We start from the raw sequence: 14,265 nt of genomic DNA, 5'->3' as shown, positions 1-14,265 counted from the left end.
TACAGCTCAGGCTAAAGCAGGAACTCCATGCGCTGGCAGTGATAGTAGGCGCTTGTCCTGTATATGGACTGGCCCCTAGAGGGCGACACAACACACTACGTCAATGAGTTACAGTGACAGAAAGGGGCAGGCCAGGCTACACGCCCTGACCTGGTGCTTTGATCCAGCCCCGGGCAGTGGAATGGGGTCTGGCCATGTGGGGTCCTTGGGATTCATCGCCTGGGGTAGGCTGGAGAGCACACGCTTCGTCGGGGGGGGGGAGGGCGGCGAGCTGGCTCCAGAGGAGAGAGCCCCGCAGGAGAATGGGTGCAGGGGGACAGGGCTCACGCAGGGACAGCACAACACGACACTCCAGAGCCACCCACCAAAGTCCTGGGTGCCCCTCTTCAGCTCCTCCAGGTACGTCACCTTCTTGCGGACCACACATCCGTGCCAGTGGTCTGTGGGGAGGGGACAGCCTCAGGGCACCGCGGCAGGACTAAGGGCACCCACCCAACCAGCTCCATCCCCCCACGCTGCCCAATAGTGGCCAGGGCTGGGGAGGGATCCGGGCAGCACTCTGCTCTCGGGGAGGTGGCTGGCAGCGTTCCCTTTGTGGGCCCCAGTGTATGCTATGGGGGTGGGTGGCCCAGGAGGTTATAAGCCCAGGACAGGGCTGGGTGGTCCCATTCAGCTCATCGCGCTCATGCAGGGGAAAGGGGCCCCCGCTAAGACGCCCCGTCCTCTCCTTTGCAAACTGCCCCGTGACACCCCAAGGGTGGCTCCCAGCAGAGAGTGCAGCAGCGCCAAGAGCGTCCCGCGCTGCTCACCTCTTTCGGGCTGCTCCAGCGGCTGCAGGTGGATGATGTCCCCCTTGTGGAAGCTCAGCAGGCTCCTGTCGTCTGTAACGTAGCTCTTCACGGCAACCACGTACTGCGAGTCCTGGCACGTGGGAGAGGGGCTGGGTTTGGTGCTGCTGCGGGAGGTTGTGCATGCACACACACACACAGAATACACTCATACATCCAACACCCTGCTCACATTCAGAACACAACGACACGAAGACACACCCTGTGCTCAGAGTATAACTGCACAATCAAACACACACACAGCCTGCTCAGCGTACAACACCCCCCTGCCACACACACACACACTACCCCTAGCTGAACACACTTATATACAACTGTGGCCAGGTGACCGGTTCTGGGGCTCTGTATGGAGGTGTAGAGCTCTCCGGCTGATTCACTCCGGCAGCCAGACCAGGGGGCTCTCATTGGCACCAAGACAGGAGTATAAAAGCTTGAGCTTTTCTAAGGCAAAGGTGAGCAGGGTGAGGGACAGGGCAGTATCCCATAGCATGTGTATGCTGGAGACCCTGCCCCATGGACTGAGTGCGGGAGATGCCAAGAGAGGCCATTCTGGCTCCATTCCCATGGTCGGCCTCTCACCTTCTTGAGCTCCGTGATGAAATAGTCGATCATGGCCTTCACCTGGGGGGCTTTGGGGGAGAAGAGGATGAGCTTCTCGTTGGTCAGGTTGAACTCCAGCATGTGCTTGGAGGGGATGGTCACGAACAGGATATCGGTGTAGCTGCGGGGGGGAAGGACGGGGTTAAAAACCAGGGTAGGAGAGCACAGCTGAGAAAGCCAGAGGGCTGGGCAGAGCAGCGAGGGGGAGATTAGTCTTACTGCCAGATCAAGGGCAGAACTAAGATGCCACATATGCCTCCCATGCGCCATGTTCTCCAGCCACTGGACCCTGGCTGTTTGCCATGGACTTGGATGGAGCTGAGGGGACTAGGAGTCCTGGCTCGTAAGGCTGGGCTCCATGGGGAGTGAGGGGCAGAGCTGGGGGGCCTGGGGGCCTGTCCTTTACTCCATCTCCGGGAGTGAGCCGTGGACGCACACCAGGACTGTATACAGCGAAGGATAAATCACACTTTGGAGCCTCTCCTCCTGGGGATCCCAAAGCGCCACAGGCACTGACCCCCTGGGTCGGCAGGCGTGTGTCGGTGTGTGCATAGGCGGGTGTCTGGGCTCGTGTGTATAGAGGTGTGTGCAGAGGTGCATGTGTGTGTCTATATGCATTTGTGTCTCTGTGCATCCACGCGTGCTTATATGTTTGTGTGTGTATATACAAGGGTGTGTGTATGGTTTTGTGTGTGTGTGTGTGTGTGTGTGTGTTACTGCTCACAGCACTTTGCAAAGGGAGCTCGCAGGCCTGATCTGCACAGGGAAGTGGCTCTGTCTAATTGAATCCATTAAAGCAATTCCTTCAACCCTGCACCCGCTGTTCATTGGCAAGGAACCGCCAGGCCCTTGGCTGGAGGCTGGAATTGCCTGGCGTGGTGTGACAGTGCCAGTGCCAATGCCAGGCAGCATGTGCCCAGCCTGACCCTCCAGCACAGCGGGATGCTGGCAGCCACATGCCAGTCCTTCTCCACAGGTACATGCAGGGCTGGCTCCTCTGCTCGCGTCCCCTTCCTGAGAGCCGCAGGAGTCCCAGCCCTGGGGGGCCGGCTGGCCCTGGCCTTACCTGTAGCCCCGCAGCACCCGTAGCTGCTCCCCTGGCATGTTGGTGCCCTTGACCAGCCGCAGCAGTTTAATCCCCGTGTGAGACACTGCCAGGATCTGCACCCCGGTGCCAACGCTGCCCTGGGGATAGAAGGAAAGAGGGTACAAGACAAACCAATGAGTATCAGCACCCACCCCGTGCAGCGATGAGCCCTCTTGGACTGGCACGCAGGGCCGGCTTCAGGCACCAGCTAAAGAAGCAGGTGCTAGGGGCGGCATTCCAGCCGCTATCGGGGCGGCATGTCCAGGTCTTTGGTGGTAATTTGGTAGCGGGTCCCTCAGTCCCTCTCGGAGCGAAGGCCCTGCTGCCGAATTGCTGCCGAAGAGTGGAGTGGCGCGATTGCGCTGCCGCGGCTTTTTTTTTTTTTTTGCCACTTGAGGCGGCAGAAAACCTGGAGCCAGCCCTGCTGTCATGGCAGCAGGGCTGGGCAGAGACCTTCTGCTGTGGAAATGCAGGGAACCAGCCTGATTTACCCCAAGGAACCCAGGAGCACTGACAATTCTGGCCCCTGGGATCTTCCTGGGGCCTGTCTCTAAATCCACAATGGCCTCAGGCCTGTGGACGATCTGACAGTCCCCGGAAGGACGTTTGCATCCCCTGGCCAGCACAGAGCAGCGGCTACGGGCAGCAGAGGCATCAGACCTGAGTACATCAGGGTCTGCTGCTGAGACCTGTCCCAGCCCCTGGACTATCCCCATGCTCCCTCCTGCTGGGCGTGGGGCAGGCCCTTACCGTGGCGGGGAAGAGGCGGGAGAAGTAAACCTCCCAGCCGTCCCGGGCTGCAGTCACAATCTCCTTCTTAACGCTGTCGTCGGCCACTGGGCTGAATGAGTCCAGCTTGTTTTCCGCTGTGGTGAGAAACACACGTCCCCGTCCCCCCCGCCCCGAGAGAGATGTCAGGTGCTGGCTCCCCCTCCCCGGCCAAAGCGGATCTGCTGCTGGGGCAAGGGAATCTGGGCACGGGAGTCCAGCTGGAGAACAAGGACTTCCCCGTGGGGGTACGAGCTCTGCTCCTTGCTGCGGTGCGGCCCCAGCCAGCATGGGACAGAGCAGGCGTTTCCCACCAGCTCCCTGTCGCTGCCGGGGACCCAACCTTCCCACGGGGGCTGGGAGACCCCTTAATGCCCAGGGCAGGCCAAGCACAAGCAGAACTTGTGACATTCGAGTCCCAGCTCAGACTAAACCCTGGCCCAAGAGGTGAGAGGCTGCGGGGGCCAAACCCGATGGGAAACCTCCCGTCGCCTTCCAGGAGGGCAGCTTTGCCCTACGCACTAGACATCCCCTGCCCCAGGGAAGAGCAGGGAAGTCGGGCTGGAGAGAGGAGGCCATCGTCCCCAGCGGTGGGGAGGCCAGCCCCTCAGCGTGACGCAGGACTCAGTGGGCAGGGCGGGGCGTTACCGAAGAGGGATCTCATGCGCAGCCGCTCCTCCGGGGTGATCCTGAGGCAGGCGTCGGAGAGCGTGTCGTGGAAGATCTGAGGGGGGAACCCACCACGTTGAGGTTAGGAGCTTCAGGGCCGAGGCCTCCATGTCCCTGATGCAGCCTCACTGACTCCTTCCTGTAAGCCCTATCCCACACCCATTGCCACAGTACAGGGGTCAGGAACACTGGCCCAGCCTCCCTGAAGCCTCTCAATCCTGCTGCTGAACGGGCTGCAAAGGGCAGAGTTTGCCTGAAACACACAACTCCCAGGTGTCAATCCTGCTGGGAAAAGGTTCAGTGGGTCCTGAACCCACCTGCGTTTAACAGAGGTGGGTGTGGCTCTTTACAGAGGACCTAGAGTGTGGGCTGAGCAGTCCTCATGGAGGAACCTTGGGAGCAACCCAGCCTAGGGACAAGGTATGGGCTGGACTGTACATTCCTTTTGTGAATAAGGCCAAGCCCTAGGCAAGGGAATAAGTAGATCTGAGCCACTACAGCTTGCGTGGCCTGTGCTTGGAACAGGGCAGGGAAGCTGCTGGCTCCCAGGGGCGTTGCTGAGTAAGAGGAGGCATTTCCTGCAGAAGGACAGACTGGGAAACAGAAGTCACCTTGCACATCTAGGGGTCTGGGTTCCTCCTACCCCAAGGTCTCGCTCAACCCATGATTCTGCAGCACGCCTACACCCTGCCCAGACTTTGAGGGAATACAAGCAGACTGAGCTGACAATGCTCTGACTTTCTCAAGTGCTCCCTGCTGAGGATCTCAAGGCATTTTCCGAATGTTCTTTAGCCCTCGCAACCACCCTGTGGGGAACTCTCTCTGCTGTACATATGGGGAGAGGGACACAGGGAGAGGAGCTGGTTCGCTCAAGTTCACACGGCGAGTTTGTGACCTAGCCAGAAACAGAACCCAGGAGTCCTGACTCCCAGCCCTGGACTTTAAGCCAGAAACTATCCTTCCGCTCTTATAATACAGACAACTCTACAGCAGAGAAAGCTCTGGATCTGGAGCCTGGAACCTGACCTGTCTGAAAATGAGATCCAGCAAGAAAGGGTTGTTGAAGTTATCCTTAGGATAGAACACCTGCAAGGAAAGAGATCAGAGGGGCATGGTCAGGTGCGGAAGGATCCATTAGTGAACAATTCCCTCGGCCTGTGTTACTAGCTGCTGAGATCAGTGAACCCGAAAGGATTTTCACTGCTTAGGCCCTTTATTTCATTCCTCCATTACACTCAAAGCAGGACAGGAACTCTGGGTGACATTTTCAAAGCGCCTGCGTAACTTAGCACTTCTGTCCCATCGAATCTGAAGTGCCTCGGCCACTTTGGAAAACAGGACTTAGGCTTTTAGGCACTTTTGAAAAGGCTACCCCAAGACTAGTCAATTTCACCTCTATTCACTTACCAGGGAACGCGTCAGTGAATACTGCAGCTAAAGGTGGGAAGATGCACAAAACTCTTACTGTTAATAACACGGGGGGGCTGTGGAGCTTTTTAATTTTAATAAAGAACTTAAATTTTAGGCCTGAGCTCCCTGACCAAATCGTTCATAAATCGTAATAATACCACTCATGTTAACGACACCCCCTCCCACAGTAGCCAGTGAGTCCTTCTGCTCTGGGGTCTCCTGCCATATCCACAGTAACACCTCTCCACTCTCTGTCACTCAATATCCCAGCCTTGCAAGCTCCCCTCCCCTTGTAAAGAATCCCAGGGCGGCTGGATCTGTTTGGAACATAAGTTCCTGAGGAGAAAACGGACCCTGAAACGCACTGTCTCCTCCATGGGGGCGCTTGCACCTCAGTAGCCTTAACAACCACTAGATGGCACTGTTCCCTCACAGAAACAGACAAGGGGTAGTTTTCAGGCCAGTTCTTTTGGGGCTCAGGATCTGGCCTGGGCACTGATTTCCCCTGGCCGGGTGGGTCTGGTGGGAGAGGGAGGAGGGGGCCGTGTGGAGCTGTGCCCCAGGCAAGTACCTCTTTCCTGATGTATATCTTCCAGGACACGTTGCGGTAGGCGTAGAACTCCTCGCTGCAGCACCGGTGCAGCTGCGTCTGGACCTGCTCGTGCTCGGCCGGGAGCTCCCGGGAGACTGGGACTGAAAAGAGATTGAGGGCAGAGTACTCACAGGCAGCAGGGTTAGGTGTTAGTACCATTATACGAGGCATGGTGAGACCTCATCTGGAATACTGTGTGCAGTTCTGGTCTCCCGTGTTTAAGAAGGATGAATTCAAACTGGAACAGGTTCAGAGACAGGCTACTAGGGCAATCCAAGGAATGGAAAACCTGTCTTATGAAAGGAGCAAAGAGCTTGGCTTGTTTAGCCTAACCAAAAGAAGGTTGAGGGGAGATATGATTGCTCTCTATAAATATATCAGAGGGGATAAATATCAGGGAGGGAGAGAAATTATTTGAGCTCAGTACCAATGTGGACACAAGAACAAATGGATATAAATTGGCCATCAGGAAGTTTAGACTTGAAATAAAATGAAGGTTTCTAACCATCAGAGGAGCGAAGTTCTGGAACAGGCTTCCTAGGGGAGCAGTTGGGGCAAAAGACATATCTGGCTTCAAGACTAAGCTTGATAAGTTAATGGACGGGATGGTATGATGGGATAGCCTAATTCTGGCAATTAATTGATCTTTGACTGTTAGCAGTAAATATGCCCAATGGCCTGTGATGGGATATTAGATGGGGTGGGATCTGAGTTACTACAGAGAATTCTTTCCTGGGTGCTGGCTGGTGAGTCTTGCCCACATACTCAGGGTTTAGCTGATCACCATATTTGGGGTCGGGAAGGAATTTTCCTCCAGGGCAGATTGGCAGAGGCCCTGGGGTATTTTCACCTTCCACTGCAGCGTGGGGCACGGGTCACTTGCTGGAGGATTCTCTGCACCTTGAAGTCTTTAAACCACAAGTTGAGGACTTCCATAACTCAAACATAGGTCAGAGGTTTGTTACAGGAGTGGGTGGGTGGGTGAGATTCTGTGGCCTGCGTTGTGCAGGTCAGACTAGAAGATCATAATGGTCCTTCTGACCTTGAAGTCTGTGAGTCACTATGGATGCAGGGGGAAGCCCATTAGCTGAGCCACAGCTATTTCCTACTGCACCAGGGCAAATCAGGCCTATGCTGTCTATCCATCCTACTTAACCTGCCCCCTACCCCGTAGCATCTGGGCACCTCGCAGCCTCCAGTGCATTTCTCCTCCCAACCTCCTGGGGGGCAGGGCAGTGCTATGGTCACTACAGGGGAACGAAGGCACAGAAAGACTAAGTGACTTATCCAAGGTCCCTCACAGGAAGTCTGTAGCAGAACAGGAAACAACCTGGGTTTCCTGAGTTCTCGGCCAGTGCACTAACCATTGCACCAGCCTTCCACCAGGGGGCTGGTATCAGTGCAGCTACATGTGTGGCAAAGCCTACAAGTTTCTGCCCCCATGGGATCTGGTATGTATTGGTGCAGGGATACCACCCAGCCTGTTCCTTCTCCCCTGTTCCACATTGTGCCCAGACTAACGCTCTCTTGGATTTATGGTGCATCTTATATCCTGAAGGATCTCAACGCACCTTACAAAGTTAAGATGATACACAAGGATCGGTTCACCCACCACTAAAATGCAGCCACCTCTGGAATGGAAGGCAGCAGGTATGTAACAGCAACACAGCACAACTGTTTAATACATGAAGTGATGGGGAAGGCCGTGTCCAACTGAAATTGCAGGGAGGGTTTAGTGAAGCAGGATGTCATTACTCAAGGGGGAAATTAATCTGGACATCAGGGTTTTTCCCTTTGATCCCAGGCTCAACTCTTGCAGAAGATACCAGGGGATCTTTAATGGCCATAAACCATCAGGAGCTTGGCTTAACCCCTCTTCAGAAATGGTTTGATACTCTCCCATGGGGGAGCTTTGCTTCCTGATCTCATCGGGGAATCGATCATATGCCCTGAAACATGAGGATCAAGAGCTCTGGTCACTTTATCCTGCCTAACGTCACTGCCTTCACTGCTAGGGAAACCTCTGAAAATATCCTGGCCGCAGGGCAGCCGGTGAGGGAATGGCAGCCACTTGTCCAGCCCTCTCCTTCAGAACTTGGCAGGACAGCGTGAGGCTCCGGCATCCAGCCCCTGAACCCCAGAGGAGATGAAGCTGCGCTGCCTCTCATGCTGTTACCTGGAGGCGACACTGGAGAAGACCTGGCCATGGCAGCCGGTGAGGGAACGGCGGCTGGTGATGGCGGCGAAGGCCTCTTGGTGCTGGTAACAGGCTTCACCATGGCTATTGCTTCCTTGGCCACCTACAACACAGAGGTGGAGACCAACTTCCTGTGAGGGAACAGGCCACTTCCCCGGGCTGGGGGGCTCTCCCTCATCACACCCATGGGCAGAAGTGGGGGACACTCGCTGGCCCATGCGGTGCCCTGCCAGCTATCACTGCGGTTCAGCCCAGGCAGTGGCCAGCCTGGGGATTATGCTCTCCTTGGGAGCCCTGACTCTGATCCCCAGCTGGTGGGGACTCTGAATGCTCGACTGCAGAGCAACACCCCATGCCCCTGCATTCGCCAGACAAGCAGCTGGACCTCCCCGTCCACACCCCGCAGCGCCCCAGGTTATTGACAGGGAGAACAGCCGCCTGTGCCTTCCAATCAGCGCTTTCGTACCGGAGCGGCTGTTGGGGGGGCCGGCGCCACTGACATCTGCCCCTTTAAGATCATCATAGCCTCCTCATGGGGATCCATCTTCTTCACAAAGACCTTCCCACCTTCCTTCCTGCAGAGACAAACAGCAGGGGCCAGAGCAGGCTCAGTGAGCAGCTTCTAGCACGCGTGCGTGCGTGTGTGTGTGACAGAGATATGCACAAGGCCTCATCCCCTGAGCTAAAGGGGTTGCCCCTTGAGCCAGCAACAGACTGTTACAGTTCCTGGGACTCTGCTGCTCCAGGGAGATCACAGCCTCCCAGCCGGTGCATCATCCGGGGAGCCCAGCCAGCCCTGCTGCTGCTAATGCATGGCTGGGAAATGCAACCCAGCTGCTGTCCCTGCAGCTTTAAGGGTGTGAGCGCTAGCCCAGCATCAGACGCTGATGTCCGCAGGGGCTCGGGCAGGAGATCCGAGTTCTGGCCCGTCTTTCGGGTCTGGCAGCCCAGGGTCTCACCTGATGGGCTCGGGGAGCCTGGCGGGCCGCTGGCACTGCTTAATGATGTTCTTGATGTGCTGGGTGGGCTCGGGGAAGTGCTGCGAGCTCAGCTTGGCCGGCCGCACCAGCTCACCAGCCCGCAGCCTGGAGGCAGGAGCTGTCGTGGAGGGAGGAAGCAAGCGGGAGGCTGGGTTGAGAATCTCAAGGAGGGGGGTAGGCTCCAGCATTGAAATCCTGCCCCCCCCCCCGAAGGTGGGGAAGGGCTCCTGCTCTGGTTTGCAAGGCTCAGGCTACAATTGTGACTTCTGTCCAGCACCATGCACAAGCCCAGTGCCCCCTGGGCCGCCTCTCCCTGCTGGGCTTCTATCTCCACCTTTTCAGGAACTAGGGTGACCAGATGTCCCGATTTTATAGGGACAGTCCAGATTTTTGGGTCTTTTTCTTAGATAGGCTCCTATTACTCCCCACCCCCGTCCCAATATTTCACATTTGCTGTCCGGTCGCCGTCGCAGGAATCTTCCACCACCCTGGCCTAGGCTCTGGGACACGCCCTGCAGAGCAGGCACAGGTGTCTGAGCAGCTCTTTGCTCCCGTCAAGTGATTGTCACGTGCCGGGGGAGAGCTTGGGGCTCCAGCCAGAGGCTGTGCAAGCTCCTGTCGCCCCTCACGCTTTCCCCCAGGCCTGCCGCCCCACCCCCATGCCTGACCTGCAGTCCCCACCCCCGCCTACTCCCGACTTCCTTCCCGTCTCTGCCCCGAAGCCTTAGCTGGAGCACCTGTACCTGTCCTGGGCTCCCCCCACCCCACTCCCCACCCACAGCCCTCCTGCACTCCCAGCCCTATGGCGGGTCATTTTCAAATAGCAGCAGCAAACCACACCAATGGGAACTAGACCCAAAGCCAGGCTCCCCTCAGTGCTAAGCCAGGATTCGAACCCAGGTCTCCAAAGGCAAGCGCTGCCACGTTAGCCCACGGCACCACTATGCACCTGGGCGGGGCGTCAGCTTCCCCCGACAGCTGCAAGCTCGGGGTTGGAAGGGGTTAGAAAGCTGATCTCGGTGTCCCTGCGGGGGTGGAGGGGTGAGATCCCAACCCAAGACAGGTTTCTCCAGGGGAGGCTGTATTTGTGGCTGATCCCTTACCGGCTTTCTGCAAGAGGGCCGCCGTCCTGGCTGGTGTCCCACTCACAGCCGTCCTCTGGCCAGGGGGAAGGAGAAGGAGTGTGTCACATCAGCAGGCTTTAACGGGAGGGGTGTCTGAAGCACCGCTCTAGGAATTATTTGGGGGAAGTGCTGCCCCAGGCAGGAGCCCAGACTATGTGATTCCTTCTGGCTTTAGCAGCCATGAAAACTGTCTTGGCGAGGGGTGGCCATGATGGGGCAGGGCTGTCCAGCTGCTACGGTGGCTTCTGGTTCAATAGGGTCTTTCGCCCCGAAGGATTCCAGAGCACTTTAAAGTGTACAGGGATCATTTCACCCCCCCACTCCCGAAATGCAGCTGCCTCGGGGTGGGAGGGTGCCAAGCAGCCCAGTGCGCTGTAGAACAAGCGTGGAGGCAGAAAGGCAATTCTGGCCCAGGTTCGATGGTAAATGCCTTGTCTTTCCTTGTCTGCCCAGGGGTCTTTAACGTCCGCCCAGAGCAATGAGGGGTGGCGGGAGGAGGGTGGTTAAGGCTCCATTGTAACATTTCCACCGTAGAAAGCTGCCTGGAGCGGAGTCATAATTACTAGCGTGGGCAGGTGGTATCTGGGCACCCCCCAGGATCCAAGACCTCCGGGAGGCAGAACACACTGGAGCCTTTCCCAGCGCGCAGCCCCGCCACCCAACAGCTGGGGGCAGGAAACGAAACGCGCCCCTTCAGCTGAGAGCGCAGAGGGGAGCTCAGGGAGCCCACAGGACTCATCTGTTGGAATCTGGCCAGGACTGGGGGCTGTGACCCCTCGAGGGGCTTGAATTGTCACCACAGGTCAGGACCTCACTTTTCTCTCTCCAAGCTGGGGCCTCGGGGTCAGTGCTGATTCCAAAGGGAGAGTGTCACCTACCCGCCTCCCTGCGGCATAGGGTCCCTTCGCACCACACCAGGCCCAGCACCGACTCCCCGAGTCACCTACCCGACTCCCTGCGGCACAGGGTCCCCTACGTAGCCAATTACTTTAGTTGATTACTCATGTATTGGGTGTTGTGTGAGGTTAGGGTTATAGAAGTAGAAGCCTGATCAGCAGTCAAGGGATAAGTGTGCATTAGGTAAGGAGGGTGAAATGCAAAGCCTACAGGCTGAGGCCTGTAAGATTTTAGCTTAGCCATACTAGGCCATAAGTAAGTGACCGAAGAATGACCCAATGCCATAAGTTTACGGGAAGAGAAGTGCCAAGGGATGGTATTGTGAAAAATTAGCCGTAAAATTAATTTTAGATCACAAAATGCTCTAGTAGCACAGTTTTTTCAAACACATTTCCTGAGCCTTAACCGCAGGATACAGGTCCAGAGGATAAAAGGAACTACACACAACCTGTGGGAAACAGGGTACCCCCATATTTTGGGGAGACACAACACAAATAAGGAAAAAGAGGGCTGATACTTTCACGCACAGGCGCAGAGGATGAGGTGCAGTCAGAATCACATGATAAAAGAGGGTGCCCAGAGTTGGAAAATCGAGCTTCCTGGAAAACTCCAGCAGAAGCCATCCCTCTCCTGATGATCCACGAGAGCCCTGGCAGACTCGAACACTCTCCAGGAGGAGGTGAGTACAACTGTAGCTGTAATTTGTGCCTGGACAGATGTAGGATGTATCTATCCTTGGATACTCAATACGCTGTTGGCAGCGTTAATACAATGGATAAAAGATATTAGACATTGTTCTTGTGAATGTCCATGTTTCTTTCCTTGGTCTTCGTGTGTTCCTAGCAGCTCTAGATCTGAGACTAGTGGCAGAGGTAACTCTGTTGAGACTGCTGCCACCGGAGCTGAACCCACAACGCCAGTCCTAAATTCACTTTCAATACAAACAAAAGGCTACTCCTAGCACCGCACTGGGGCCGGCACTCCCTCCGTGGCGGGAGTCCATCTCCCCCACTCCCTGGGGCTTCTATTTCTCTCTTCACCCCCAGGACACACAGCTCCAGGGAGGGTCCAAAAAACAGGGCTAGGGCCATGCCAGCCTGTGAGAGAAGAATGAGATGGCCCTGCCTGGGAGCCTGCCACCCGGTGTCCGGCAGCACTCGGCCTCCCTGGAGGGCAGCCTCACACCTTCTCTGGGCTCAGCCGCCCGCAGTGGGGACACGAGATCTGCCAAGAGACGCAGGGTCCTGTCCAGCCCTGTTCTACTCCTCACCGGGGCTGGTTTGGGCTCACAGCGGAGAAAAGGGATTTTAGGGCCATATGGTTAACTTCTTGCTCTGAACGCGGGCTGGGTGCGTTCCCATCCCCCCCAGCAGGGGCACATGAGACAGACCCACCTGCAGCGGCAGTGCTGTGCCGGGCACGCTCTGGACTGTGCTGGGGGCTCCGTCGGCAGGTCTGGGGCTGGTGGCCTGGGAGGCACTGGGAGAGGCTGTGCCGTCCGCCTGCTGCTGCTGCAGAGCTGTCGCCTGCCTGGTGATCTGACGAGCCTGCGCCGCCGAGATGAGGGAGCAGGTGTGAGCACAGGCTGCGCGCTGCCCCATGGCCGGATTCCACTGCATCCTCAGACACCCCCTTGCTCATCCCAGGGGCTCCCACATGCGAACCAGTGGCCAGGCCCCCTTCCTCCAAGGCGGCTCCAAATCTCCAGCCCCAAGCACATCCCGCTTGGAGTAGGAGGGGAGAGTTAAAACCCTGACGTCCTTGTGGCCTGTCATCTCTACCACCCCTTACTGCCTGGGGCCTCTGCCCCCTCCAGCACCCCAGTCACTATCCCGGGCAGGGATTTTACACATTTTGAACTAAGGCACTGGAATCGGCAAGGGAAAAGCCCCACAGCTCCTGCAGTACTGACATGCGTGTTGCGTGTGCTTTACACCTCACCGCTGCCCCCTACTGTGCCCCCCACGTCCCCTGGCCCCACTGACCCGGAGCAGGGCCTGCTGCTTGATGGGGTCGCGCTGCAGCACCAGGCTGGGATCCTGCAAACCTGCAAACGCAAAGAGGAGGGAGCTGGGCTGAAACCAGAACAGGAAGCGCTTGCCAAAGGCCGGTGGACAGAGCTGCTGCCTGGGCGTGCGCAGAGAAGGGGGCAGTCCAGCAAACGCAGGAGCCTGGAAGTATGCACCGCTGGGGCTCAGCCACCGCGGTGATGGGTGTAGGGCATGGACCTGGAGAGGACAGAGTGGCTGGGAAAGCAGGGGCAGAGTGCACAGCCCAGGGACAGGGGGGCGCCTTGCATTGCTCTCACCTGACCCTCTAGACCGTGGCTTCAAAGGGAGCCCTCTCCACCCTTCCCTGGCTGAAGGCCCCACGCTGGTTCGCAGCGCTGCCACCCTTACCAGCCGGGGCTGGATCCTGCGTGTACCGTGTGCCGAGGAGCCGCGTTTTCTGCAGCAGGACGGCTCGCTCACGGCCCATCTGACCGACCGTCCTGGGTGCAGCAATATGGGCATGTTGCGCCCAGAGGCGCCTGCGTTCTGGGCACCACCCCTCTTTGTGGGAGGGATACGGGAATGTCCTTGGCTGGCAGGCTGAGATCTCCACCCGCCCCACTGAAGCCCCCCGCCCCATTACTCCAGTCCCAGCCTTCAGCCAATCACCTCAAAGCTGGGGGTGGAGTGGGGAGGTGGGTAGTTAAGACTCATTTCAAGCCTCAGAAGGGGAAGACTCCATGGTCACTGAGCCAGCCAGACCCACTGAAATCAGGTGGGACGGAAGGAGCTAGACTGTCCCAGCCCCTAGTGAGTTCAACTTCCCTGAGGGAATCTGGCCCTAGCGGACCCCTATAGCGTCTCCTGGGGCTGTAGCCTCCCCTGGGATGTGCTCAGAGTCCCCTAACACACGCAGCCCTCTGCTCACAAGCATAGGGCAAGCAATCTCCTTCTGGCCACAGATCTCACACATCCACACACCTGACCTCGCCCCTCCCAGCTGAGGAAGGAGGCTGTGTGGCCTAGTGGACAGGACACTGGACTGAGACTTAGACCTGGGTTCAAGTTCCAGCTTTGCTCTGCCACTGCTTTGCTGAATGAC

General features: G+C 57.4%; 1 protein-coding gene across 4 annotated transcripts in view; it reads right to left on the bottom strand.

Annotated features, from left to right (window-relative positions):
- The window catches only part of MYO15A (myosin XVA), a 76,149-nt gene that overhangs the window by 26,729 nt on the left and 35,155 nt on the right, over nt 1-14,265 (bottom strand). For 3 of the 4 annotated variants that reach the window (XM_044980716.1, XM_044980714.1, XM_044980713.1), the window contains 14 exons: nt 13,158-13,219; nt 12,567-12,719; nt 10,255-10,309; nt 9,131-9,269; nt 8,638-8,746; nt 8,151-8,274; nt 5,954-6,075; nt 4,999-5,058; nt 3,952-4,027; nt 3,286-3,401; nt 2,515-2,633; nt 1,428-1,569; nt 810-921; nt 366-440 (listed from right to left, as the gene is read on the bottom strand). In XM_044980716.1, the coding sequence (XP_044836651.1) occupies nt 366-440; nt 810-921; nt 1,428-1,569; nt 2,515-2,633; nt 3,286-3,401; nt 3,952-4,027; nt 4,999-5,058; nt 5,954-6,075; nt 8,151-8,274; nt 8,638-8,746; nt 9,131-9,269; nt 10,255-10,309; nt 12,567-12,719; nt 13,158-13,219 (1,464 nt within the window). The remainder of the gene's footprint in view (nt 1-365; nt 441-809; nt 922-1,427; nt 1,570-2,514; nt 2,634-3,285; nt 3,402-3,951; nt 4,028-4,998; nt 5,059-5,953; nt 6,076-8,150; nt 8,275-8,637; nt 8,747-9,130; nt 9,270-10,254; nt 10,310-12,566; nt 12,720-13,157; nt 13,220-14,265) is intronic. The other variant, XM_044980712.1, reaches the window with a different exon arrangement.

Source organism: Mauremys mutica, chromosome 11, assembly GCF_020497125.1.
Source record: "Mauremys mutica isolate MM-2020 ecotype Southern chromosome 11, ASM2049712v1, whole genome shotgun sequence".
Taxonomy (NCBI): domain Eukaryota; kingdom Metazoa; phylum Chordata; order Testudines; family Geoemydidae; genus Mauremys; species Mauremys mutica.
This window is presented reverse-complemented; position numbering and strand designations above follow the sequence as displayed.